The 26,153-nt window shown below is 37.1% G+C and overlaps 1 protein-coding gene across 5 annotated transcripts; it reads right to left on the minus strand.

Annotated features, from left to right (window-relative positions):
* Positions 1-165: 165 nt before the first annotated feature.
* Positions 166-25,913, minus strand: eps8l2 (EPS8 like 2). Of its 5 annotated transcripts, none has more exons than XM_060887337.1 (21): positions 25,713-25,913; positions 17,549-17,599; positions 17,062-17,108; positions 9,840-9,904; positions 8,497-8,658; positions 7,229-7,378; positions 6,827-6,906; positions 6,271-6,380; positions 6,015-6,091; positions 5,720-5,846; positions 5,479-5,567; positions 4,928-5,002; positions 4,669-4,817; positions 3,703-3,841; positions 3,487-3,521; positions 3,110-3,215; positions 2,897-3,025; positions 2,729-2,807; positions 2,330-2,513; positions 2,031-2,163; positions 166-1,109 (listed from the first exon to the last, which is right to left on the minus strand). In XM_060887337.1, exons 2-21 carry the CDS (start codon positions 17,581-17,583, stop codon positions 1,035-1,037), a joined length of 2,046 nt encoding a protein of 681 aa, XP_060743320.1. In that variant the 5' UTR covers positions 17,584-17,599; positions 25,713-25,913; the 3' UTR covers positions 166-1,034. The 5 variants fall into 5 exon arrangements, with proteins under 5 accessions (XP_060743320.1, XP_060743321.1, XP_060743323.1 ...); XM_060887338.1 differs by lacking the exon at positions 25,713-25,913 and adding an exon at positions 23,264-23,346; XM_060887340.1 differs by lacking the exon at positions 25,713-25,913 and adding an exon at positions 10,292-10,359 and having other exon boundaries at positions 17,549-17,576.
* Positions 25,914-26,153: the final 240 nt, after the last annotated feature.

Raw genomic sequence — 26,153 nt, forward strand, 5'->3', positions numbered from 1 at the left:
TTCCCCTCAGATCTTTTTCTTATTGTATTTTAAACTTAAAAAACACGAACAGAAAATCTGTGAATACACTCACAATCACATTTGCCACCAAGCAGAAATGCAATGAAATGTGTAACGACCGAAGAAATATCATTATTAACACATTAAAACCAATTAACACCAATGTTTGTACCTTTTTTAGTATTTAATCATTTACAATCCAGCTAAGAAGCACAATGTAAGGGATGTTTCGGAGTTGATTATGAGGGTCTGATATCAGACTGCAGTCACTGCTACATGCCGTAAGCCTGCTGTGGTAAATTTCTGCCTTGAACGACTCATTCACAACTAGCGCCAATTTAGTGTAGCCAATCAACTTACTGCCGTGTTTTTGGGAGGTGGAAGGAAACGAAGAACCCAGAGTAAAACGACATGGACGCTGGAAGAACCAGAGCTCAGGACCTGGAGCCTGGAGCAGTAAGATAACAGCATCATTCTTTTATAACAAACTCAGCATTTAAACATTGCATGTGCCCACTGGATTATTTTCTGTACATTTACAAACAAGTAGCATTTGAAAGACAAATATTCAGGTTTCAAATGACATTGACATGAAAAGAAAATAACATGAAATACAGACTGAAGCACATCTGTTTAAAACACTACAAAATCAATCATGCCCACCTGTATTGACACATTCTGTCTCTGGATGCTCTTATACACACTGTTTATACAGAAGCAAAGCCTAATATTTCCCCATAATAAACAAGTATTAAGAAAAATGATATGATGTAATCAAAACAAAGGAATTCTCTAAAAACAAAATAAATAGACAAATTAAACGTATAACAAGCTTAGCATGTGGTCATATTGCTTATGAATGTATGACAATGTAAAAGATACAATAAAGATAAATCAGGATTGTGCACTTTGTCAACAGCATTTCTGAAATTCATCCATGTTCTCCATTTATTGTTATTCTGAGTCATTAATATTACAGAAGCCAGAATGCATTGCTGATTGTTTGGTTCATGTTAAGAAAAGAGAATCTATAATTATTTGGAGGAAGAGGCGATTTTCTCCATCTGTTTTCTCATGATCTCCTGAAGCTCTGAGTCTCCTTGGCTCCTCTGATGAACAGAAAGAAGAGAAGTACTGACTTATTGCCCCTAATAGTATCAGATTAGCACAGCAGGGTAATAAAACAGCTTCTATTTTGGCATTTGTCTTATAATGGCTATAAAATGGAGAATTGGGAGAAGCTGGTTTTAGATTCATGAAAAACTGGAACATTTAAGGGGAGTTAACTCAGTTAATGAATGAATGAATGAAAAATAAAACAGTATTTTTTTTATACAATTACTGTCCAGTAGGGGGCAATAAACAAGCAACACTAGGACAAAATACTGTTTATAATTAAACTGAGATTGTGCTCAGACATGCTGTAATCATGTGACTGCTTTGGATTATAAATGGTGGGTTGATTGATAACTGTAGTAAATCATGTGTGCTCAGTGTGGATGATAACTCAGTGTTCAGTGTGGATGATAACTCAGTGTTCAGTGTGGATGATACTGTAACTCAGTGTTCAGTATGGATGATAACTCAGTGTTCAGTGTGGATGATAACTCAGTGTTCAGTGTGGATGATAACTCAGTGTTCAGTGTGGATGATAACTCAGTGTTCAGTGTGGATGATAACTCAGTGGTCAGTGTGGATGATAACTCAGTGTTCAGTGTGGATGATACTGTAACTCAGTGTTCAGTGTGGATGATAACTCAGTGGTCAGTGTGGATGATAACTCAGTGTTCAGTGTGGATGATAGCTCAGTGCTCAGTGTGGATGATAACTCAGTGTTCAGTGTGGATGATAACTCAGTGTTCAGTGTGGATGATAACTCAGTGCTCAGTGTGGATGATAACTCAGTGTTCAGTGTGGATGATAACTCAGTGTTCAGTGTGGATGATACTGTAACTCAGTGATCAGTGTGGATGATAACTCAGTGTTCAGTGTGGATGATAACTCAGTGTTCAGTCTGGATGATAACTAACCTCTAGCTGGGATTTTTGCACAGTGATCTGACTGTAGACACGTGCACCTTCATGTCCACATACTGCCTTCAGCTCTTCCTTATTCAGGGAAAACAACTGAGCACCACTCAGAATTCCCAAACAGTCCACCGTCCTGAGAAACAGAATGCATTACACACAGAGATGCACACACACGCACACACAGATTTACAGTATGCAAACAGGTGCTCACTAACACAGTTACTGAATCAAAGAAACATTCCATGTAATTGTCTCTCACACACTAAATAAACTCAGACGCAGGAAACAAACAGACTCACGGCTTGGAAAAGTCCTTGGCTTGGAGCCAGACGGTGACTTCAGCAGGGGATGAATCGAATCTGAGAGCAATGGGAGGACCAGCGTGACGCCCCACTTTAAAATTACGTGTTGGCGGTTGGTTCTTACTGGAAGTGATCTTTTTCAGCAGCTCATCGTTCACTTCATCCATCTGTTGCATACGATCTAAGAAAGAAGGACAGTGAAACATGTAAAAGCCCTCCTGCAATACCGAAAATGGCTTGAACCAGTGTTCATGTTCAATACATAAATCATTCTGTTTAGTGATTTGTAATTGCTCAATTTTCAGCTACTGTAGCTCTTAAACCAATTAATTAACTAGTAAATAAGTGTCAGAAACTGGTTTACGAGTTACATGAATGTTTCTTAGGTAAACTCACAGTCTTTATTCCGTGGAGATCTTGATTTTTCAAAACTGTTTCCTCTCCCCAGAGGGCTAGATGATGTACCTACAAATGGCTACACAGACAGAGGATGTGGGATTAATACAGGATTCCCATCACATTGAAAGTACATATTAATCGATGTGAGAGTTAAGAGTGTGTTACCTGGCTGTACGTTGGGTCCACACTGTGAAGATCCTCAAGTGTAATGAGAGTTAGGGTGTTTGAAGGCACTAACCCCACTTGTCCACTCCTGTTCCTCAGCTTCCACCACTGATTATCACTCTCAATTACCTTAACAAAGAATGTGATCAGTAAAACATATTTCCAGCACAGCTCACTCCAGCTAACTCTGAACTGATCAGTTTGTATTCTCACCTCTAAAATCTCATCCTGAAGAACAGAGAGCTCATTGACATTGTGGGCCACAAAGCTGTAGAGGACCTTGACATATTTCCGGTTAGAAGGAGTTGCTGTGAAGGACCTACAGAGCACGGACGGTTTAAATGTGACTTTTTAGTCAACTATGGTAGAAATTTTTTTCAGAATTAGAGATATGTGCAACTACAATGTGTTTTTCCCCAAATGCCTAATATATTGAGCAACAAATCATTATTTAAGTGTACAATGTAGGTAAAATGCTTAATATGGAGAATATTACAAATTCAGCTTGATGTAAATTCAGTTTGAAAACAGAAATAAAAGAAACCTAAAATAAATTGTTTAAAGAAAATGTTGTAAAATTCATAGCTCACCCATTTGATGACAGTGAGGACTGAGAGCCAAAAAACTGTAATAAAGAAAAAGAAAAGTTGCTCGCAGAACTATTTAACTGGCTTTGAGAACTGTAAAATCTTCTGCTGTTTCAAGAGAGACATGGTGCTGCAGATATCAACAAAATGATCCCTGATGACTGGCAGTTTACTTCACTTATATATTTAAGTATGAAGTAACTCCTCTTTACTTCTTACATCTTCTGATGACACAGAGGACACATCGGAGCACTCATTTTCCCATGGTGACATTCGAAACAACTCGACTGGAGGCTCCCAGCCATTACGGAAATGTGGGATGTAGAGAGGAGCACACAGTTCCCTGGGCCAATCAGCTCTGAGAGAGAGTGGGAGAGGGAGGGAGAGAGAGAGAGAGAGAGAGAGAGAGAGAGAGAGAGAGAGAGAGAGAGAGAGAGAGAGAGAGCGAGAGAGAGACTCATTATGGTGGCTACAAATAAATCTCCAATTTTCCCAGTACTTCGAGTGAGCAAGATTAAGCTAAAATGCCTCACATACAGGACTTTAGGTTTCTGTTTAAAAACACTTTCGCCTCATAAAACTGTACTAAAATATAATTTCACCCATTGGACATCTCCCTAGACCTTTCCGTGAATATCCAGTACTAAGCAAAAAGTTTGCATTACTGAGTCAACAGAAAATGATTAAACCATTTTTTAAAATGACCAAACAATGTCTGAATCTTGTAAAAGCAACATATAAAGACAGTTTATAAATCATTGGTAAAAAAAAAAAAGTAACATATTAGTAACATATATACTGTAATTATTAAGTAATAGACCTAATATTAGATATTATATTAGCCTTTAATATTGTTAAAATATTAAAGGTTATTTGGTAATAACTGTGGAGGTTCTGCAAGATTAACAAATATTAATTTGGCTTAGTTTATTAATATTTATATATAAAGGCTTACAAAACACAGACACTTAAGTACAAAGTTGACTGTACAAAGAATAAAGATAAACATGGCCAGTTCTAAAACTACCATGAGGCGACAATTGAACCGTGAAGAGTCTGGTAATGAGGTGACAAACGGTGATCTGCACAGGATGAAAAGATGTGCTCTATATCTAACAAACTTTAAGAAAACCAACACATTCATTCCAGGTGTATATAGTAATATACAATAAAGACCAATATTACCTAGGTCTTGTCCAGCCATCTCCCATCAGTTCAAAAAGAGCCATCTCTTTAGGAGTCAGGTGTCCTCGCAGAAAATCCACAGCTTCACGAGACAGGTGAGGAGAGATGACTGAGCGAGGCATGTCAGGACCACCGCAGTTCTGTACGATCTGGAGCAGCACAGTTATAAGCTGTTGTTATTTGTTTGTCTGTGTGTGTGTGTGTGTGTGTGTGTGTGTGTGTGTGTGTGTGCGCGTGTGCACTTGTTTGCAATCCTTACCATCTCAAGGGGTCCAAACAGGAAGTGAATGAGTTCTGCAGCATTAGGATTCTGAATGTGCTTCTTCAGTTTGGCCTGTAGATGGAGCAGAATGTAAACAAGCACATATAACTATCACTGTTCCCTGCTGTTGTTACCGCTTCATACCATAATTATATTAAATCCATATAGAGTTCATAATTAAGAAACGTTTAATGGATAAAATATAGAGCACATGACTGATGTCATATTATCGAGTGATTTGAAATAAGTGACCCTTACATGTATAAGTTTTAAATTACACTGAAGATATAGACCTATGTTAAGCATCATCATTAATGAAATCTGGTTTATTATGGTCTGATGTGGAGTCATTTTTTTTTAGATTAGTCTTATAACATTCCAAAGGTTTAAAGATGTAGGTCATTGTGGTATTATTATTATTTTTTTTAATGTTTTCTTTTTAAATGTTGCTTGCATTAAGTCCAGACACAGAGTTGAACAAGGAAAGGGTTTGTGTGTTTATGTCTGAGGGTGTGACAGATAAAAGCAGGTTCTATAGTGGAACTCACCAGCAGATTGAAGGAGAGCTTCAGTTTCTGGAGACTGTCAATGAACTCTGCCTCAGATGGAGGTTTAGCTCTTAGTGTTAGCATCCCCTCTAGACGTAAATAGTAAAGCAGAGTAATGATTACCACTCATTCATGGAAAACAATAATAAATAATATAATAATACTAAAAATGTTAAAGAAACAAAAAACCAAGAGTAACAATGATGACTGAATGCAGGAAGGGGAAGGGAAAAGTAAATACCTGCTGGTCCTCTTTTCTTATTTTTTCTGTTCTTGTTACGCTGGTTGAGCTGGGCGAATGCTTCTGTGGCTTTTTGCAGCCGTGCAACAAAGATCTCAATGTCATCCAGAGCGCAGTTCAGGATTTGCTAAACAACAAGCACACACCCATACAGTTAGAGATAACTGCAGTTACATCATTAAACCTGATCTGTGGTTACCATTCACCTCGAGTAGTTTTTAGCCCTTTGTGTGTGTGTGTGTGTGTGTGTGTGTGTTTGTGTGTTCTTTCTGATGTTAGTGATAGCAGCACTTACCACCTCCTTTTCAATGCGCTGGGCTAATTTCTCATGGGATTCTGTGTCCTGCTGTACTGAACTTCGTCTTTCTACATCTGACACACACACACACACACACACACACACACACACACACACACACACACACACACACACACACACACACACACACACACACACACACACACACAGAGAGAGATGAGCAGGTGTGCATTAATGAAATAATGCAATGTGAGATAGCACTGCATGTGTCCCATATGTGCACAGGGCTCACTTTGCATGTCCATAGCCGCCACACGTCCTTTCATCCCTGGGGAAAAATCTTTTGACTCAGAAGGTGGGATGATCGTCTCACGATGCCTCTTCATTTTCTCCTGGTTTACCCTGCAACAGGAGACTTGTGAGTGTGTTTAGTATCAGCGGGATGATTATGGTACATGCACATATAACACCGGAGCTCTAGCTTTCCAAAGTTCGTGAGCAGATTGATCAGTTTCAGTTATATGTTCTAAGAGAAGCTCCAGAAGGATCTAATGCTACTTGTGTTTTCATAAATACCACAGAAGCAGAAACAAAACACAGCACACAATCTTCTGGCTTTGTAGTTCTGCCCGCTCCCTAATTTCTAAATAGCCAGAATTGTCCACATGCTAAAAAATATGTTTCTTTCATGTTGGATTTAACTTGTATGGGTTATAAATTCTCAGACATCACAGAGACTGTTACAGTCTTCTGATAATTGGTGTAAAATGAAACAAAATGAAATCCATGTTTAACTTGCTAACTGTATGGAACCACACACCAGTTTGATTGAGTGAGACTGAACTTACTTTAGTGTTTGAGGTCTCATCTTCTTGCCATTTTTATTGTCTCCCAGAGCACTATCGATGTCAGCGTGCACTATTTCTGCCTGAAAAAAGTGAAAAGATTTCTAATCGTATTGTGTGTGACAGATATACATCTGGTCTGGTGACATGTTTAAAACTGCCTGTTAGTACAGAGTTATAGAAAAGAGCACATGAACCAGAAGACTCTCACATTTACACACACATTAAACACTGCTTTTTGAGTTTAATGAATTTTTAAGTCACATTTCATAATAAAATTTTTGAGCACAATTTACAGGAAGAGTCCATGTACTGTATGGGAAAAGATCTACACCATAATGGTAAAAACAAGCTAGCACTAAGGATCCTTAATTCTACATGGAGGCCTGTTTCTGTGTGCCTCACCTCAACCTCATCGCAACAGAAGAAGTGAATGTCTGGCCGGGGTTGCTCGCTGTCCTGACAGACCAACAGCAGGACAGACGGGTACCTTGTCTTATTCAGCACTGTCTGACTGTGATGGACTATAGAGAGAGGGAAGTTCTCCAGCTCTTCCTGTTGAAAGGAGACATGAGAAATGTGACAGAAAATTAGAAGGTAGACGGAGAAAGAGTGACAAATTCAGCCAAAAATGAGCAGCTAGAAATATAAGGGCAAGGGCAAGATCTTTTGACATGAAAAACATATATATACAGTAAACAGCGTATCTGACTGCACTTTTGCCTTTAATACAACAAGAGCATATTTAATAAAACTAATATTATAATACATGGGCAACAGTTTATAGAATCCTGACCACCACAATCTATGTGTTCCTTCCCCAAACCACTGGCAAGTTGGAATCACACAATTGTACAATGTGAAGTCTTTGCATGTTGTAACATTAAAATGTTTCTTCACTGGAGCTAAGGGGTCACGTCCAAACATGTTCTGCCATGACAATTTCCCTGTACACAAATAAGGTCTACAGAGACCTGGTTTAACCCCTTTGGGATCAACTGGAACATCAACTGAACCCCAGATTTCTTCAACACCAGTGTCTGATCTCACTAATGGTCTTGTATCTGAATGAACACAAATCCACACAGTCACAATCCAACTTCTAGTGGAAACCCTTCCAGAAGAATGAAAGTTACTGTAACAGTAAAGAGGGAAAAAATGTGGAATGGGATGTTTAACGAGCACATACGAGTGTCATGGTCAGGTGTCCATGCTATAGTATATATAAAATTGTTGTTTATACTAGTTAAAGCCATAGATTAAAATGAAACAAATCAGTTCTTCATTCTCATTAAAAAATCAAACTACACTTATTTTCAATTTTAGAACTTTAAAAACTTTTAATTTTAAAACTATATTTAAAGTAAACTGTTATCTAAGCAGTTAGTGAAAGGGTTATGAAGGTCACAGTTCTCAATCCACCTTTAAAAGTTTAAAGAATAGATAATGAGTGAAATAAGACTTTTAATTTAAGTTAGAAAGAAATTCTTTGTGTAATCAAATTAAGGACGTAATAATGTGATTACACATAGAATCTGCATTTGGGCAAAGCAGCAATAGTACAGTTAGATTTTTGCCTAAGTGAGATTTGAGCTTCTGTAGCAGACTCTGTAGCAGACACCTTCTCACAATATGACACACAACAACAACATAAAAACCTTTAATATGCTTACCATTGTGTCGCAGTCTAGGAGCTTGATGGCTTTGTCACTGACCTGCAGCAGCATCTCTTGGGTCCAGATTTTACCTTTAGAGTCCAAAAGGATGAGTTTCTTCACTGCATCATCTACAGTGGCTATTGATTCAGTCTTGTCCATTACAAATGTAGAGAGATGCTAAAAAGCATACAATGTACAATGTTATCACACTTAAACATTTCCCTCTACCGTTAACATGGCTTTTGTTAAACCCCATTTGTTAAGTCACTATTCCATATATAACACTGGCATTGATCTTAAAAACAAAACCAAACAAACAGTACAAATTCCACATTTATGGATGTGGAAAAAAAAGTGAGAAATTCAGCACAACAATAACCATGAAAATAAAGTCTCAACCTTTTCTACATGTAATCCCTAATTCTATTCAACCATTGTGCTTTATATTTTAAGCACCTCGTTGTCAGGAGGAGGTTTGGACATATTTGTTTATTCCTGGTGTCATGGTACAGCCACACCTTCTTGTGCTCTTTCTGCTTCTTGATCAGCCGAGCAAACATTACAATACAATACTTCATACATTTGCATACTTATTTATACTTTGCACACACTGCTTTGTTAAGAGAGGGAGAGGGAGTGATAGATAGATTGAGAGAGAGAGAGAGAGAGAGAGAGAGAGAGAGAGAGAGAGAGAGAGAGAGAGAGAGAGAGAGAGAGAGAGAGGGAGAGGGGAGAGAGCGAGAGAAAGAAAGAGAGAGGGGGGGGGAGATGCACACAGTGTCTAATGATCATTAGTCCAGAGGGCAAGAATAAGCACAATCTATCAAACCATATGTAATGTGACTAATAAGGTTGTTACGCAGTGTTTACGCTATATGCATCCAAGCAGATCTTAGGACCAATGATCTTAAAATAAGTGTAAGCACAGAAATGTAGAAACAGAACATTGTGAGATTAACACTGTTTGCATGTGGTTGTTTAACTAAGTATAACAAATATACAGTATATGTGTGTCGGATGGTTGGATAAAGAAAATGTTACTCGACCCAATCACTAGAAAAGAGTGTCAGTTTTTATAAAACCCATCCAATGATTCACTGGGGTTACACTGTTTTAAAGCCAGTTACTACAAGTGTTTTATTGCAATACGTTACAAAAATAACTAAATGAACTAAATTATATATATCAATAATTAACTAAATTGACAAAGATTTAAGTTACTGGAAAGACAGTGAGAATTACACTGACGTTATCCAGTTTAGTAAGAAAACACAGGACATGCTCAGAAGAAGAAAGAAATTAGAAAGAATTCATATATAAGAATAAAAAGGTAGGGACATTCGAGGTGGCCGTCCTACCTGGACATGGTACTGAGAAGTTTCTTGCATGATGAAGTTTGAGTTGGAGTATTTCTTACGTTGTTCTGGTATGGAAAATAAAAACAAATGGTTGTTATTAATGGAAAATAAATCATTTGAACACCACTAACGACACACAGGACTGTAAACCAACACAGCTGTAAAAGTACTAAGCCTCAAGGCAACCAGGACAAGTTAAGATCATTTCAGGTCTTCTTTGCGATGATGTTTGGAAACTTTACCTAGATAAAGCATTTATTTATTTTCTTTTAAGTATTCCTGTATTTATTTAAAGCATTTTTGTGTAACAAGGATATAGATGTGGTACGTGATTTCTTTCACTGGGAATCACACCATACTTTCTAAATAAGACAACAGACTTATATCCTGCTAAGTAAAAGTGATTAGGGTCTAGAGTAGTTTGTATGTATACTCAGAAACAGTAGACTAACCTCGATGCCACATTATGGTGTAATTTTGTGAAGTCAGACTAGTCACGAAACAGTAATAAGGAAGCAAGCTGGAAGTAACAGATGAATACACACAAACAGATAAAAACAAACACACAAACCCTGTTCTCAATATGAAAAATGTTGCTTACATCTTCTACTAAACTCACAACAAAGCAGTCATCAAAACATTAAACTAATACTTACATTTTTTAGTATTTCATACAGAATCATTCTGAAGTCAATGATTCGTTCAAATTCAGTTCTGTAGTGAAAAACTCCACTCAGGAGCCCAGACCTCAACTGTGTATCTGAACATTTCTTCCATTTTGAAAAGCACTGACAGGACAACAGTACACTATCCTTTTCATCAGGGTCAAAGGCCAGATATTATAAGACCTGCTCAGATTAAGTATTGGCTTCCTTCTCTCCTGCAGTCATCTAAACTGTTATCTGTGTTTGCTTTACTGCACCTGCCATAAATCCTTTCAAACTCAGTTAGTCTCATAAAGAAAAATAGCCCCCCCCTTCCAACCACCGACACACAGACACACTCAGTCACTCGCATACTCACACGCATACTCCCTCGCTCACATACTCGCTCACTCATACACACTCATACACACTCAATCACTCACTCAAACTCATATGCACTCAAACACACACAGAAACTAATAAGATGTAAATTTAGCTTTGACAAATTATATACTGGTATTTCAGGAAAACATCTAAAGTTCATGCAGCCACTCATAAAAGATGTTTCTTGAAAGGAAAAAGGGTTTTAATTAAATAAATCATGAATTTACTAAGAAATACATACAGTACAGTACATGAAGTACATTGCTGAGGATTATTGATTTTGTTTAGTTTTTTAAATTATTACTAATTTATTATAATTATTATTCTTTGGGCTTTACTTACATACAATTTAAACACATGTCTCAGGCACAGTCTGTAAACACTGTAGTCTGTAAACACCATGTGATATAACAATAAATCAACAGTTCAACAATAAATAAATCAACAATAAATCCTAAAAACATAATTCCTTCACCTTATTCGGCACCAAATATAACTCTAATAATTGGCTCTAAATTGACTATAAATGACCTTCAACCACCGAGAGTGATGCTATATTCCAATGCTCTGTGCTAAAGATTGATAAGAGGCTGTAGAGTGTTTATAGCAGCTGGAAAGAGGGCTTTCACCAGTCACTGCTTTTCCTCATGTCAAAGATATTATTGAGGTCTGGATAAACCAGCCAGATAGTACTGAAGATAAATTCTGGAAAACAGCCAAATATAATGAAACGTTCTTGTTGACCAAATCAGATTTTCCTGCTGTCGACTTAAAAAACCATAAATATAAGTCTGCAAAATGCAGGGAAATGTTTTTATTTACATTTGAATCTTGCCATAGAACCAGTTTATCACATGCGGTGGTAAACCCCACAGTTTGCCTGAATATGTCTAAAACTTTGGTTGTTAGCTGTTTAAAAAAATCACAATTTTCGAAATTCTGAAATTTCCTGAAAATCATATAGCAAAAAAAAACAAAAATTTTGGTGAATTTTTTTTAAATAATTCTCAGTTATGGACATTATGATGTAGTGAGCAGTGACACTACATTTTCATTACACCCAGATGTGCTTGATCATTACACCCAGATGTACATCTTATTCCACATTTATTCCCTTTGCTATTCTAATAATCTCCAGTCTTCTGGTGAGACTTTCCACTAGATGATGAAGCATGATCATGTGGATTTGTGATCGTTTAGCTTCCAGCACATTAGTGAGATCAGAGACTGATGTTATAAGAGTAAGAAGGTTCATCCTAAATATGTTCAGTTCTTCACTCCAACCTTAACATGCCATGTCTTCATGGAGCTCTGTGCTTTGTGCACAGGTGCATTGTCATGTTACAACATATAAAGTAAAATTTTTGGTGAAGAAACACATGGGTGTGATGGTCAGGTGTCCACAAACTGTTAACCTTATATTGTGTGTGATTACCAGTAACGACAATACTGTGAATACAGTGAAATTTCCCCATTGCGGGACAAATAAAGATATACTATATGTTATCTTAATACAGCATTGTTTAGCAGTGGTGAAAAGAAGAAATGAATTGGTTTGGAATATTTTGCCTGGATCATAGTAACCAAATTGAAATATTATAGGGCTACATGCTAACTTTAGTATCACGCTAAGCAGTCATAAACAAAGTTATGCCAACATGCACATTGCTTTTATCAGCAATTCAGTCTCCTTGAAGCTGTCAGCTTATTGTGTTCTCCCTAATGAACTAGTTCAGTGGATTTACAGTAGTTACTATGGAGCACTGTAGAGTAACACAAAGAGTTCAAATAAATTGGGACTTGTTCAATCCCAATTTATTTGAACTCTTTGTAGCTCAACAGTTAAAACAGTTATTTTAATGGGAGCCTAACAGGTCCAGGCATGATTTACATCAAATTATAACTGCACCAGCATTTATCCTGATACAGATAAGAATAAACAGATGAGGTTTTCACAGTACAATTTTCCTATTTATTATTAGTCTCTTTATTACCATGACCACGTTATATTACATCAGAAAGAATGTAGTCTGGGTTTTGTAAGAAGGAATCTTCATCATATACATTACATGCAATATACCATCCACATACACACTGAATACAAACTACAGAATAACTACAATACAATCCAAATATCTCAAATACAACACATTATATGATTACAATATCTGCTTGGTTTCACTTTAACTTTCTCAGAACTTCACAGAACTTTTGAACAACACAGGTTATCTTTTACTAGAAAGAGTAGAGCAGCTGAGAAGTGCAGTGACCTTCTTCTCTCAGGTTTAGGGAGCAGGGCTAATCATTACCATTAAGTTAGCACATGTACCACTCAGCTAGCTTACAGGATACTATATCAGACAAACGCCCTCTCCTCATCTCCCCTTTCTCTCTGAACACCAAGGCTATTTTCTCACTTCATGCTCTCCTCATCTATTCCTCACTTTAGTGACCCTCTGTCCTATCACTCAGAGGAGTCAGTGAGGCTGAATGTAGCTGCTTATAAGTAAGTAAAACTGTACATATGACATTTTCCATGACTGCCATTTACACAAAATGCTTTACAACCAGCCCCACATGGGCTTGACTAAAATCGGACATATCCTGACCATAGTGGAGGTGGGCACAGAGCTTTTGGTGATGATTTATACTTCTCTCATTTAATTTAAGTACGAGTGAGGTACTGTAATGCAGCGGCATTTCACATAATTAGATACGGTTAGAGTTTATATCTACATTTACCAGCTAGATTATGTAACCTGCAACATTCTGGATATTTTCGTGGTGATTTCACAGCTTTAGTGACGTGGACACAAGTGCAAATATTTGATCTTGAAAGACAAGAGTGCAATATTTATAATCATAGTAAAGAAAAATAAAGATCATAAATGAGAAACAGGCCAGAGGTCAATGACAGAAAGTCTGACAAATAATTTACAGATTAAAAACAGCAGGGCGTGGAGCTCATATTTTACATGTCAACAGATTTGGAATTTTATTTATTTATTTATTTGTTGATAGATAGATGGATAGATAGATAGATAGATAGATAGATAGATAGATAGATAGATAGATAGATAGATAGATAGATAGATTTTATAATTATTTTTATTCATATACCTCTTCAACAGATCCACATATATAATAATATACTGTACATATATAATATATATTATATATATAATAATTCATGTTCTTACTGGTTACACAGTTTCACTGGGTCTGTTTCCAACATTGGTAAACTAAACCATGATATCTGCCTACGCTCAAAATACACTTCTCTCGTGATTAAATAGACCTGGTATTTATTATTCTTCCTTTTAAAAGTGTATGCAAGTCATTTTGAGTCTCTCATAAATAATGTAATGTAATGTTAGAGATGTTCAGTACAAAATGTCTAGATCCTCCTGGCCTACCTAGGAACAACAATGTGCTACCTTTTTGGATCGCCGCTCCGTGACTTGGTCATGAACCTGCATGATTGTTCAGAATGAAGTAATGCTGTCCTGAAGTGACTACTGCAGAGCAGGTAATGCTATCAGTCTCACCTCGACAGTATGATATTAGTGCTTTCTTTAGGGTCATTCTGTCCAACAGAATACTTTACATAATCTATATCTGTCTCCCTCTATAGCAGTTACACATGTCAGTCAGAACTGAAAGACCTACTGAAGAAGAACATTTTTTTTACAATTTTAGTCATATCTTTATTTTAAACCTATTGTAAATAATCCAATCCTTTAAAATCTTGTTAGAAGGCCAGTACACCTGTTCTGACAGATCCTTGTGGAGACCTATCAGTTACAGGTATTAGCTCCAGTGAAGTTTCCATGCCAATTTGCCAGAGAGTACCTGCTGGATATCGGAAATAAAGTGTCCATGTGCACAGGACCATCTGTTTAACATACTCATCCATCTCCAGCAAACTGAAACAGGCCAACACAAACACAATATGGCAGGTCCACCACATGCTCTCACAACGGAGAGGCCAGCCTGCAGCTGACATGCTCACAGCTTTCTGGCACAAACACGCGAGTATATAAAAACACAAGCTAAAAATGACTACACTGAAAAATGGAGAAGATGAAAATGTAAAAGTACTGCTGAGGTTAGACTCATTCAGTGCATCTCAAATTCAAGGGCACTGTCATCACTATTACAGTGACTTCAAACTTGCAACTTCTCTCACTGTCAACTTCTGACGCTCTTCTTTCTGAGAGCTCAGCTCCTGCTGTATCTGCAGAGCAGGTAAGAGAAGTCCACAGGTCAGTTTGCATTGCCAGTCAGCATGCATGCAAGGTTTCAGTGACAGATTGAACTTTTGCATAACGGAGCAAAGAGAATGTAAGGCAAATAAACATAATGAAATAAAGTCTATGATCTCGACAGATCTAGACAGTCATTTAGCCCGGAACTTCACAACAGATTTTACGTCAATTCTTTCACAAATTTTGTTTAGATGTTTTTAAGAGAGGATATCTTTTACTAGCAGGCCTAGATTCATCACCACAGTCTGTGTACAGGTCAGATTGGGCTGCATATAGATTTACACATTAGATCCATTTTTCTATATTTTCACTCTGGTAATAATTACAGTAAATCAAACAGAATAAGAAAGGCTCTAAACTTTTTCTGACATCAAGAAGTTAAACTATGTAGGTCTGACAAAAAACAGGAATCCTTTCAACATTCTTTAATTAGTATAAGGACCATAATCGTAAGAGCCACAATCATTCATCATATGCATGTAATGTAATTCTACCAACAAACACATACAGGTATGTCCATACAATTATAGACCACCTGCTGGCATGGGGTGCAAGGTATCAGTGACCATCTGTCACACAGAAACACATACTGTTCAGTATTGTCCTCTATCTCACACTCACTCACTCACTCACTCACTCACTCACTCACTCACTCCCTCCCTCCCTCTCTCTCACTCTCTCTCTCTCTCTCACTCTCTCTCTCACTCTCTCTCTCACACACTCTCTCACACTCTCTCACACACTCTCTCACACACTCTCTCACACACTCTCTCACACACTCTCTCACACACTTGCTCTTTTTCCACAGATCTATATGTGTATTTGATGTTTTGTGGAAGTTTACCACAAAACAAAATTAAGAATGTATGCGGTTGTCCTTAGACAAATGGACACATCCTTCTACACACGCTCTCTCTCAAAGCTTCTTTTATACACCTTACATCACATAGGCATTTTTCCAGCCACAAATTCATTCCAGACACACCCAGGTTCGGACAGAGCAGGACTGTGCACCTTTAGACAGGAAAACACACACACACACACACACACACACACGCACTCAAACATATAAAGTAAATGATTGACATGGTCGATTTACTACTGGATCACAGCAGTGTACAAGGCAGATTTTCTAAATACTAAGATTAAGGCCAATTGGCATGATGCTGCCTGTAAAATTCATATTGAAAACCCACTACAATTTCCGAAGAGCTAATTATCATTTGAGTATTGCCGATACTCAAACAAAACAGTAAATGGTTGTTCCCAGTATCCGTTCTGCACTTTCCACTTTGCTGGCACATTCATTTGATTATCAAATATCAATTGTCAGTTGTAATGGCTTGCGACAATCTGAATTTCAATGAAGATAGGCTTATATCAGATGTGATATCTCTGTGTGTTAAAGTGCACACACTAATAACAGCCTTTATACTGCTAAGCACAATGTTATTATTATTTAAATAAGAATTAAATAAAAACAGAGAAATACATCAGTGGGTAAGGCCATGAAATGAGTTCATGTGAAATCATTTTCACATTTAAAAAAGCTAAAAATTAAACTAGAACAAAATTATATTGATAAAATCCAGTGCATAAATTTGTGTCAACGGTGGAATGCAATGAACACAATAAATCCAGTGTTATAGGGAACAATTCAGTTGCCATGTTTAGTTTGTGGACTTGCAGCATAAACAATTAGATAATTAAAAAAACTGTGTTAAGTTTTATAAAAGCTGCATTATGTGATTAGACTGCTGCATGTATAAATAAGTTGAATTCATTAATAAATTAATAATAGCACTATATCATCCTGTTTTTTTTTTGTTTTTTTTTTACAATACTACAAAAAACTAAACAAACAAATAGGAAACAATGATAGAACAATACAGCGATAGAAAAAGAGCATTTCCTTTGTATCCTTACCGAACAAGGCTTTGGCACTGATCTTGCTGTCAGATCTGGCCACCCCACTGCAAAAAGAAGCAGAAGATGATGAAGGACGATTCCTGCTCTTCATCATTCGAGCTGGTTTTATTAAACTTTCAATGAACTAGACTGTCTGTTAGAACTCTCAAAATGAAGCACTGCACTGCTCTGTGACAGAGATTTCAGTTCTGTGGTTTTACTGAGCTCAACTGGCTAAGAGTGTCTATCTACAGGTTCTCAGGGCATATGGAAGCAAGAGGAGGTGTGTGTGTGTGTGAGAGAGAGAGAGAGGAGAGAGAGAGAGAGTCCAGTTTGAATGGCAAAGCAAACATTCCCTAACAGAGACTCTCTGTCTGCTGGGACCCTGTCACATGCACTAACACAAGGTGACAGGCGCACACATACCCATGTCTGTTCAAACATCTCTTAGTCATTTTTGTACATGAAAATCATTTGCATGTGTTTGTAATTAGGCCAAACTCACTTGGCCTGTCTCACAGGAGGTTCCATGAGGTTCATGTTCTATGACATCCACCTGAGAAAGACAAGGAAGAGAAAAGCTAATGTTATTCAGATAACATTTAAGTTCACCAAGTTTAGTTCCCTATAATCAGCGCTAACATATAAACATCACTCATAAAATAGCACAAAATCCTTATTCTTTACTGCATGATACACATCAGTCGTGATCAGTGATGTCATGACGGTTATGCAGCATCAAATGTGTCATATCTGTTACATGTTCAAGCGAAATAATAAAATAACAATCACATTTTACCATCACGTAATTCAGCAACCAACAGCATGTCGGCTCTGAACCTCCACAAGCACCACTGAAAGTATAAACTATCATCATGTGCTGCGGTCAGATGAAAACACAACCTAACATTTTGGCAATAAACACCATCAGCATGTTTGGAAAATATAACATACAAGGAAAAAAAAAACAAGGAAAACCTGCCAACCCTACTGTAAAATATGGGTGTGGATCATTGATGCAGTCTATGGGCCAGGGATCTTGTGAGATTTATACTGTAGCATCATGACTGCAATTTCATTTATAACTACAAGCATTTGAGTGTTCACTTAAACTGGACTGGAGGTCCAACACTAATGCTGTATACAAGAAGAGAATGAGCAAAGTATTTTCTGAGGAAGCTCAGATAGTTTAATGTTTGCAACAAGATTCTGGAGATCTTCTACCAGTCTGTGGTATTGAGGGCCGACTGTGTTGTGGTCTGCTGGGGGCAGCATCAGTGCCAGGGATGCCAGCATTATTAACAAGATAATTTGTGAGGCTGGATCTGTCATTGGACACAAACCTTTTGAGTCAGTGAGGAACAGGAGGCCACTACTGCCAGTGTGCACATGTTTACCTCATAGTAAGTGCACACTGGCAGTAGATAATGAATATGGGTGAGACCAATTGTACATGATGTAGAACAGTTTATGCCAAGTCTACAACTGTGTTTCCATCCATCCATCCATCCATCCATCCATCCTTCCTTCCATCTTTCCATCCTTCCTTTCTTCTAGTCTGAAATAAATTTTTAGCTTACAATCATTTACCTGTGTTTCCAATCTTATCTCAGTGCTGTTTTTATATTCAGAAGAGACATCACCAAATCAGTTTTTACAAATGTTGAAGCCATTTAACAAAAGAAAAAAGGTGACCAATTTGTGGTTGGCTTGAAAAAGGAGAAGTAATGAAAAATGAAAAATAACTTGTGCAAACTTATATACTCCAAGTCAAGGGAAAGTAACCGGATACACATGAAAACAAAAAAAATTGAAAAACATTTCATGTTTTTGCAATATGGAATTAAATTCAACCAAGATAAATCATGTCAGGTCTTTTTCTTGTTTAAATTGAAACCATGAAAAATTTCAATTGGAATATAAACGGAAATGTTTTAGAGGGAAAAAAAAACAACAACTTACAATAACCTGGATGTACTAAGTTGTACTAAATGGGAAATTTATTTAGCAGTGGCATCAATCAGTTATCAGTCAGTTTATTGTAGTACTATATGGCTGCATATGAATGTCACTATTGCCACCAGTGTGGACAAAATTCTACCAAAAACTCAACCCAACCCTGATGTCTAGATTAAGAGTCAATTAAGTAGGTTTCATGGACTGTGCTCCGTAGTTAGGAGTAGGGTAGAGCTCACTCTGTAGAGATTTTATTTCTTGCTAACTTGAACTCAAAGATACCATTTTGGGTTTCTACATAGAGATAAGAGAAACCAGCGAGTTACACATTTCCACTGAAAGGGAATGTATTTATGCAGAAATAGATTCAGAAATAGTAAAGTTAAAAGTTACTGATATTTTGCATGCCAACAATACTAACATTAACCTGATTAGGACACAATCACAGATTTACTCTCCCTGAAGCTTCAAAATCTCTGGCTGAAACGTCATTCTACTCCAAACATAATGAGGATTGCAGCCTGATAAAAGCGAGAAAGATTCCTTCTAACACAAAAGCTGTTTTTCACAATGCAGTTGAAGCAGAGAAAACCAAACACATATATACACAAAGTAGTCAATGATTCACTTAGACATGACCTGGGGGCTGACAAAAAGAATAAAGTATACCAGGAAATGTAACCCAAACTGGAATAGGTGCAGGTAAACACAACAGAAATGTCTAAACATTTTAAAACATGAGGGGTGAAAACATAACCACGAATAGATTGGGGGTCACTGAGGTTTATGCTTTAATATATTATCTCTCACAGCATATCCTCACAGCCCCGTATTATAAATTGGAGGTGCATTTCCCATGCCTCCTTCACATAAACATCATTACACAAACATAAGCATCAAAGATTTAGAAACGTGATGGGACGTGTAAAATTTAGAGCATTTTGAACGCTTCGTTCTGAACAATGGCGTCACCATGACAACACGGTTATCAAATTACGACGCGTTTTATAAAACAGAAAACAAAGACATATGGTAAATACCACGATCCACTATAGTAACATAACAAGCCTGTTGTTGTGTTTTTTTGACACTGCAGTTGTTATAGATTGTATAATCTTTCAGATTATGTTTCCATTTAAAGTTTAATCAGGTAATCTGTAACCTGTAACACAATACATTTTGCAAGTAACATTCCCTTCATTTAATTACTGTTACGTAGGTAAGGCACAATTACAAAAGTCAGCAACTTAAAAATAAACCTTTATTGTTTATATGTATATGTATATATATATAAAAGATAAAAGAATTTGTTATATATATATATATATATATATATATATATATATATATATATATATATAAAACAATTTCGTTTATCTTGAGTGTGGAAGTGAAATGTTACAGATATCAGATGCAAACTCGCTAGAATGCAAATGAAAATGGTAATCTGGTCAGACAGGCAGTTTACTGTTAAAGGTACACTAGAACTACAAAGTCTACTTACAGATAAAGGAAACAAGCAGCAGCCCAAATGATTGTATTTAAATACAAAATGGCTCAACAAAAGCAAGCTGTGTTACACACAACCCTGAGGCATTAGACTACTGAGAGCCTTGTGCCATTCTACCTGCCTGCATGAGTGCTCTGGTATTTTTGCTCAGTTCTGGGAAACATGTTTATTCAGTCATTTTTAAAGCTGCCGTGTTTAAGGTTCCTCCCTTCCTAAGGTTTTTTTTCCCCAAGTGTTCCTCCACCCTTTCTGTTTTTCATTCCTGATTTACAGTTGACTCTCTGTGGTATCATGGAACAACATGTGGGTAGGGGTGTTTGTGTGTGTGTGTTTGTGTGTGTGTGTGTGTGTGTGTGTGTGTGTGTGTGTGACAAAACACACATGCAGAATAAGTGTTAATAGTTAATAAGTAATAGTGATGTAGTCTAAGTTAAAGCTGGGTATATAAAATGAGCAATAAAAGAGTTCTTCTAAAAGACTCCATAACTGTAAAACATTTGACTTTTTAACAGCCTGTTAAAAACAGCCAGGGTCAGAATGTTTACACAGAGAAAATGGCACTGGAGTGTCAGGACTGAATTTCTATCTTTTCATGCAACTACATTGCAACAAACCTTAAACTTTATAGAGTAACGGTTTAAACAGGGCTTTATTCTGGACCTGGTTTCTCTAACAGCGTTTTTACACCCAGTTTTTGTTTGAGCCCTCAAAGCGGCCTTGAGCCGATATGACGTGTATTTTTGAACACTTCAACTGATCTTTGAACCCATTAAAAAACCCACAAATGAACAATAGTGAATTCGCATCAGGAGGTGGTGTCACATTTGTTTAAGATTGCTTTTCGAGTGATTTGGGCGACACGAATGTGCAGACTATTTACGTTTCGTTATGCCGAAGGTCCATCAAGGCTTGGAATACAAGATGCCATCTGTCTCTGGTAAAAGCAAAACTTTTCACAATGTCTGTTCAGGGGCCTGTGTGGCACCAGGAACAGACCACTGCACTTATTGATGTTTGGAGAGAAGATCTGATTTAACACCAACTGTTTTCAACAAATAATATCAATGTTTTTCTTTGAAGGATACATGAAGGATAAATTTTACAACAGAATGATATGGCCATGTCCTGTAAACAGAAATTATACCAGAAGAACATGAGCACCCAGGACCAAACGTGACAAATATCATGAGATAGCTGGAGTCTGATGTCTTAAGGAGTTTAAAAGGGGGAAATTAAGAGATTTTAATTTTTCCCCCAGAAATTTAAGGGGGAAAAATCGTAAAACAAATAAATTAGCAAATTTTTTAATAAATTCTAGAAAGAAATTCTGTTTCATGACAACTCTGACTTTTGCTAGGAAAAAATACTAATAAACTGAACATAAAATCTAATTGCCTTTGCTATTGATTTCTCCACCCTTTATACTTACCCTTAATGTTTGTCTTTGGACCATGATTATATTTTTGGCCTCTGATAACTAAAATTGTTGAGCTGCTTCCTTTGTCCTAGCATGACCTGTACAGCTCAGCAGATGAAGTCAATGAGATAAGACTGTGTGCCAACTGGTTGACTGGTGAATAGACTTGCAATTTGATAACCTGTCACAAGTAAGAGTGATTAACTCCGTATCTGAAATGCACTTATGCATGTGTGTTTATGGGGCAAAGTCTACAATTAGCAATAATGGTTCAAGAAAAACACGTTCTAACATTAGGTTAATTCTTAAATCAGAAGATGTTTTAAACATTAAACTTGCATGCAAATCACACTTTTCTTGATGGTTCACTGGTGCGTTAACAGAGCAATTCCTGTTAAACCAAATGAGAGGATTTCTCCTATAGCCTCAAATGATGTCATCTGATATAATGACTAAATGGAATATTCTGGAAAGAGGTCTACATGAGTGAAAGTAACAACACCACACAGTAATCAGTTTCAACAAGACAATCATGGTCCAAAGAACAGCATTCTATTCTCTTTTTTTTGGCAACTGGTGCAATCATATCAGGAGTGATTAATATAAAAAATGGACCGGCATCCTAGGTTACACAACCTGAGTAAAACAAAAAAACCCTACTGTACTTCCTACTGTACTGACTTTATCACACAACACTGTGATGGATCATCTCTACCAAACTTTTCACAGGTTTCCATTTCATATGTTTAATCATAACATGTTGAATGGTGTTTAAAGTCACCTTGATGCTGTGACTTTAGTGCTGTACTACAAACGTCAAGGTAGGATCAGTAGAAGAGTTCAGACTAGGAGTATTAATGTACAGTTGAGGATCAGGAACATGAACGTATGTGGAAACATTAATAAAACTAACAAAAGCAGAACAAAGCGAAGCAGAAAGCTTTCATTCAATTCTCTTTCTAGCACAATGTGCACTCACCTCACTGTTAAACATATCAAGATAAAATGAACGAGCTACTCAGACTGAAATCATATTTGGAGTCTTTCAAACTTATAAATAAAACTTTCAAAAACAAAAAATGGTCAGCATATTGAAGCTGTTTCATGCCCAATATTTGTCCATCACTGTATATAATGTCACTAAAATCAACAGATGCTTTTAAACATGAAAAGATCAAAATAAAGAAAAGAACTCGCCAGTGAAAAACATGCATGGAGTTTCTTACCGAATTTATTTCTGACTCTATAGTCACAGTAGCATTGGTAAATACACGGTCATATCATTAATCTTAAAAAGCCACAGACAAATGTGTCACCACACCACTTCATGCACTTACGTTCAATTTGTAAGCCTCGGAAAACAAAGGAACGGGTTGTAATAATGGTCTTTTACTCCATGTGCAACGCAAATAAAGATGCCTTTCATAAGCATAACACAGACCAGTTGAAACCACAATGGGCAACTAAAGAGCTTCATGTTGCCCTATCAATCAGTAACACTGATGACTCTGGAGCGAATGAAGGTTTGCCTTTTTTGATGAAACCAGCTAAGAGAACGTATGGCAACAATCAAGAGGAAGTGCAGGCCATAAATTTGATCTGTTTATCCCTCGGTCCCATCAAGTCTATCTAAAACCAAAATCCCCAGGGATAAGGAAACACTTTTATTTTGATAAAGGTCTGACAGACAGAGATCAGGCAACACAGAAAACATACAACAAGCATTTTAGCATGTGGAATTTTACTGTGTAGGTCAATTAATCAGCTTCAAATCCAATAAGAAAGAAAACAAAAGTGAAAACTAAAACTGCCAGCAGTTGAAAATGATTAGAATTGAGTGGGATTTATATTTTAAGCTAAAATCATACCACAAACCATGTTAAACAGCTGAGAGAAGAGAACGAAATGTCTAACATTCCAGTTACAGTACTTGCTTCCTGGAAAGTGTGTCCTCCTTAAGCAGTGTTCAGTAATGATGCGCTCAGTGCGGTGTTGAATTTTACACTGACTTTGTTTAGAATACTATCCTCTCATGTGACACGCTCCCCAGTTTTCCAGTTTAGGCCATGTCTCAAATCAGACACTACGTACACTACATACTTTATCTTGTAGGATATGAAAGAAATGCTAACTTTTGCACAAAAAAAGCAAAAAAAGGACAATTAATCTTAAAAAATCCCCTCAAACTTCTGCTCTTAATTGCATCTGAAGCATCATACAGTTCACTGTGATGTACTTCAGCGGCTCGTCCCCATCTGCTATCTAGAAACCATCCTCAAATAATTTACTGCAAACATTTCAAGTGCAAATGCTGCATTCACACTGAAAAATCAGACAATTATTAAAATAGCAATATGATTTACTAGAACTGCTGAAAATTGAAGAGTGGAACACTGAGCAGAATGTTAGAGCACAAAGGTTAACTAGCAGCAAACATTTTAGGGTTGACACTTTTAAATTTAAAATGAAGCTGCTCTGAATTATTTATATCATGTACGCTAAGCACAGCAAGTTGTCATGTAGTGCAAAAACACCCTTTTGTTTGAGAAAATACATACACTGAATAATAAGGGACATACAAACACGGCTAACAACAAAGTTCAGGCAATCTGAGTGTTAGCATTAACACAGCACTCATGTAAAAGCCAACAAAAATAAAGATGGCGTGAAACATAAAGGAAACATGCTAACTGTCAGAATAAAATGTCCCTGTTAGCCCCAGCTCACTTTCTGTGGAAGTTTCTGTTTATGTGACTTAATTTCCTATATGAGCCAGAGTCACACCGATGTAGCATATGAGCAGAACGCGGAGAGAAAGTTGTCTTTAATCACTGGTCTATTACAGGAGGATCTTTATGGCAAAGGCTGTTTTGTAGTCTGTTTTATTAGGATCATCTCATACAGTGTGACGTGAGCCCACCTTTAACGTGGGCTCACGTGGGCTTAACATGTCTATTTGAGACACTCCTTCATAAATTACAGAGTTTGTAAACACCTTTAAGATGATCACACATGTAAATCGAGCGTCTACTACATAATAATGACTCATATCATTTTGCTTGTTTTGTATTTTTCCCCTAAATATCGCTGAATAGGATCAAACAAATAAAATCTTACTCTGCCTATTAATTAGCAATTAAATGTTTATTTCTAGAACTAGTTTTAAGGCACCACAAATGTACACGAATACAAGCATCCCTGCATGTGTACAGTTTATTCCTGCTGTGTATTGTGCTTCATTAAGATGATTTACTTCATATATTCTTTTAAGTGACAGTCTCTAATACTCCAAGTGCAAACAATGCAGGCTCTACATGACAGGAGACTTCATATAGACCCTCATCCACATAGGTGAATCAAACACAAGGCTCTTCATTGGCTCTAAGTGACAGTTCAGATGTTTTTTTTTTGTTTTGAATGGGAGCACACTGATTAGATCACACGGAAAGAGCAGCAGTATTGTCTACAGCTCCAAAAAGAACAAAAGAAAAGAAGAGAGAAAACAACTCGCCTTTGTGCTTTGGTTCTCAATGTTCTCCTGGAAGAGCCGACTCAAAGAGTCGACTCGTTCATGAACGACACATTAGTAGCGTACTCTAAAGTTGCTTGTGTAGGATACAGATAAGAGAAATACCATAATAACTAAATGGCGAGTAAATATTTAGGCATAATAATAATACTTATAGCAATTACACTCTTTACATAGTTTAGTTACCGTTTTCATTTAAGACAAACCATCAAAAAGTCAAGATAAAGTCAACAGAAATAATGAATAAACTTATTTACCCGAGGAAAAGAAACAGATCCAGTCCACTGTAGAACGACCGTTTTTACTGAGTAACAAAGAAAACCGGGTGATTAAGGTGCCATTTCAGTAAACAACCCATAAGCTGTGGTGCGCTGATGTGGATCAGAACACGGTATCGCGCGTGCTGAATAGTAGCCAAGGAAACGCAGCACTTGCGCTCACGCGGAAAACAGCGAGTGAGCGCGCGACGCGCATCACCGACAGGTGCTAGGCTGAGACCTCACGCGTTGGGCGGGGCCACGGGGTTTGATTGACAGGTTAACCGTGCGTCTTTACCTCCAGAAGAGGACGCACAAGAGGGAAACGTGACAATAATGCTATTACAACACGTGGAATGTTGATCATTTGGTGTGTACAAATTGCATAAAAAAGCATAAGGCATGTAACATAGAGAGTCAGTTGCTTATTGTTTAGTTTTT

The sequence above is a fragment of the Tachysurus vachellii genome, chromosome 14 (genome assembly GCF_030014155.1).
Source record: "Tachysurus vachellii isolate PV-2020 chromosome 14, HZAU_Pvac_v1, whole genome shotgun sequence".
NCBI lineage: Eukaryota > Metazoa > Chordata > Actinopteri > Siluriformes > Bagridae > Tachysurus > Tachysurus vachellii.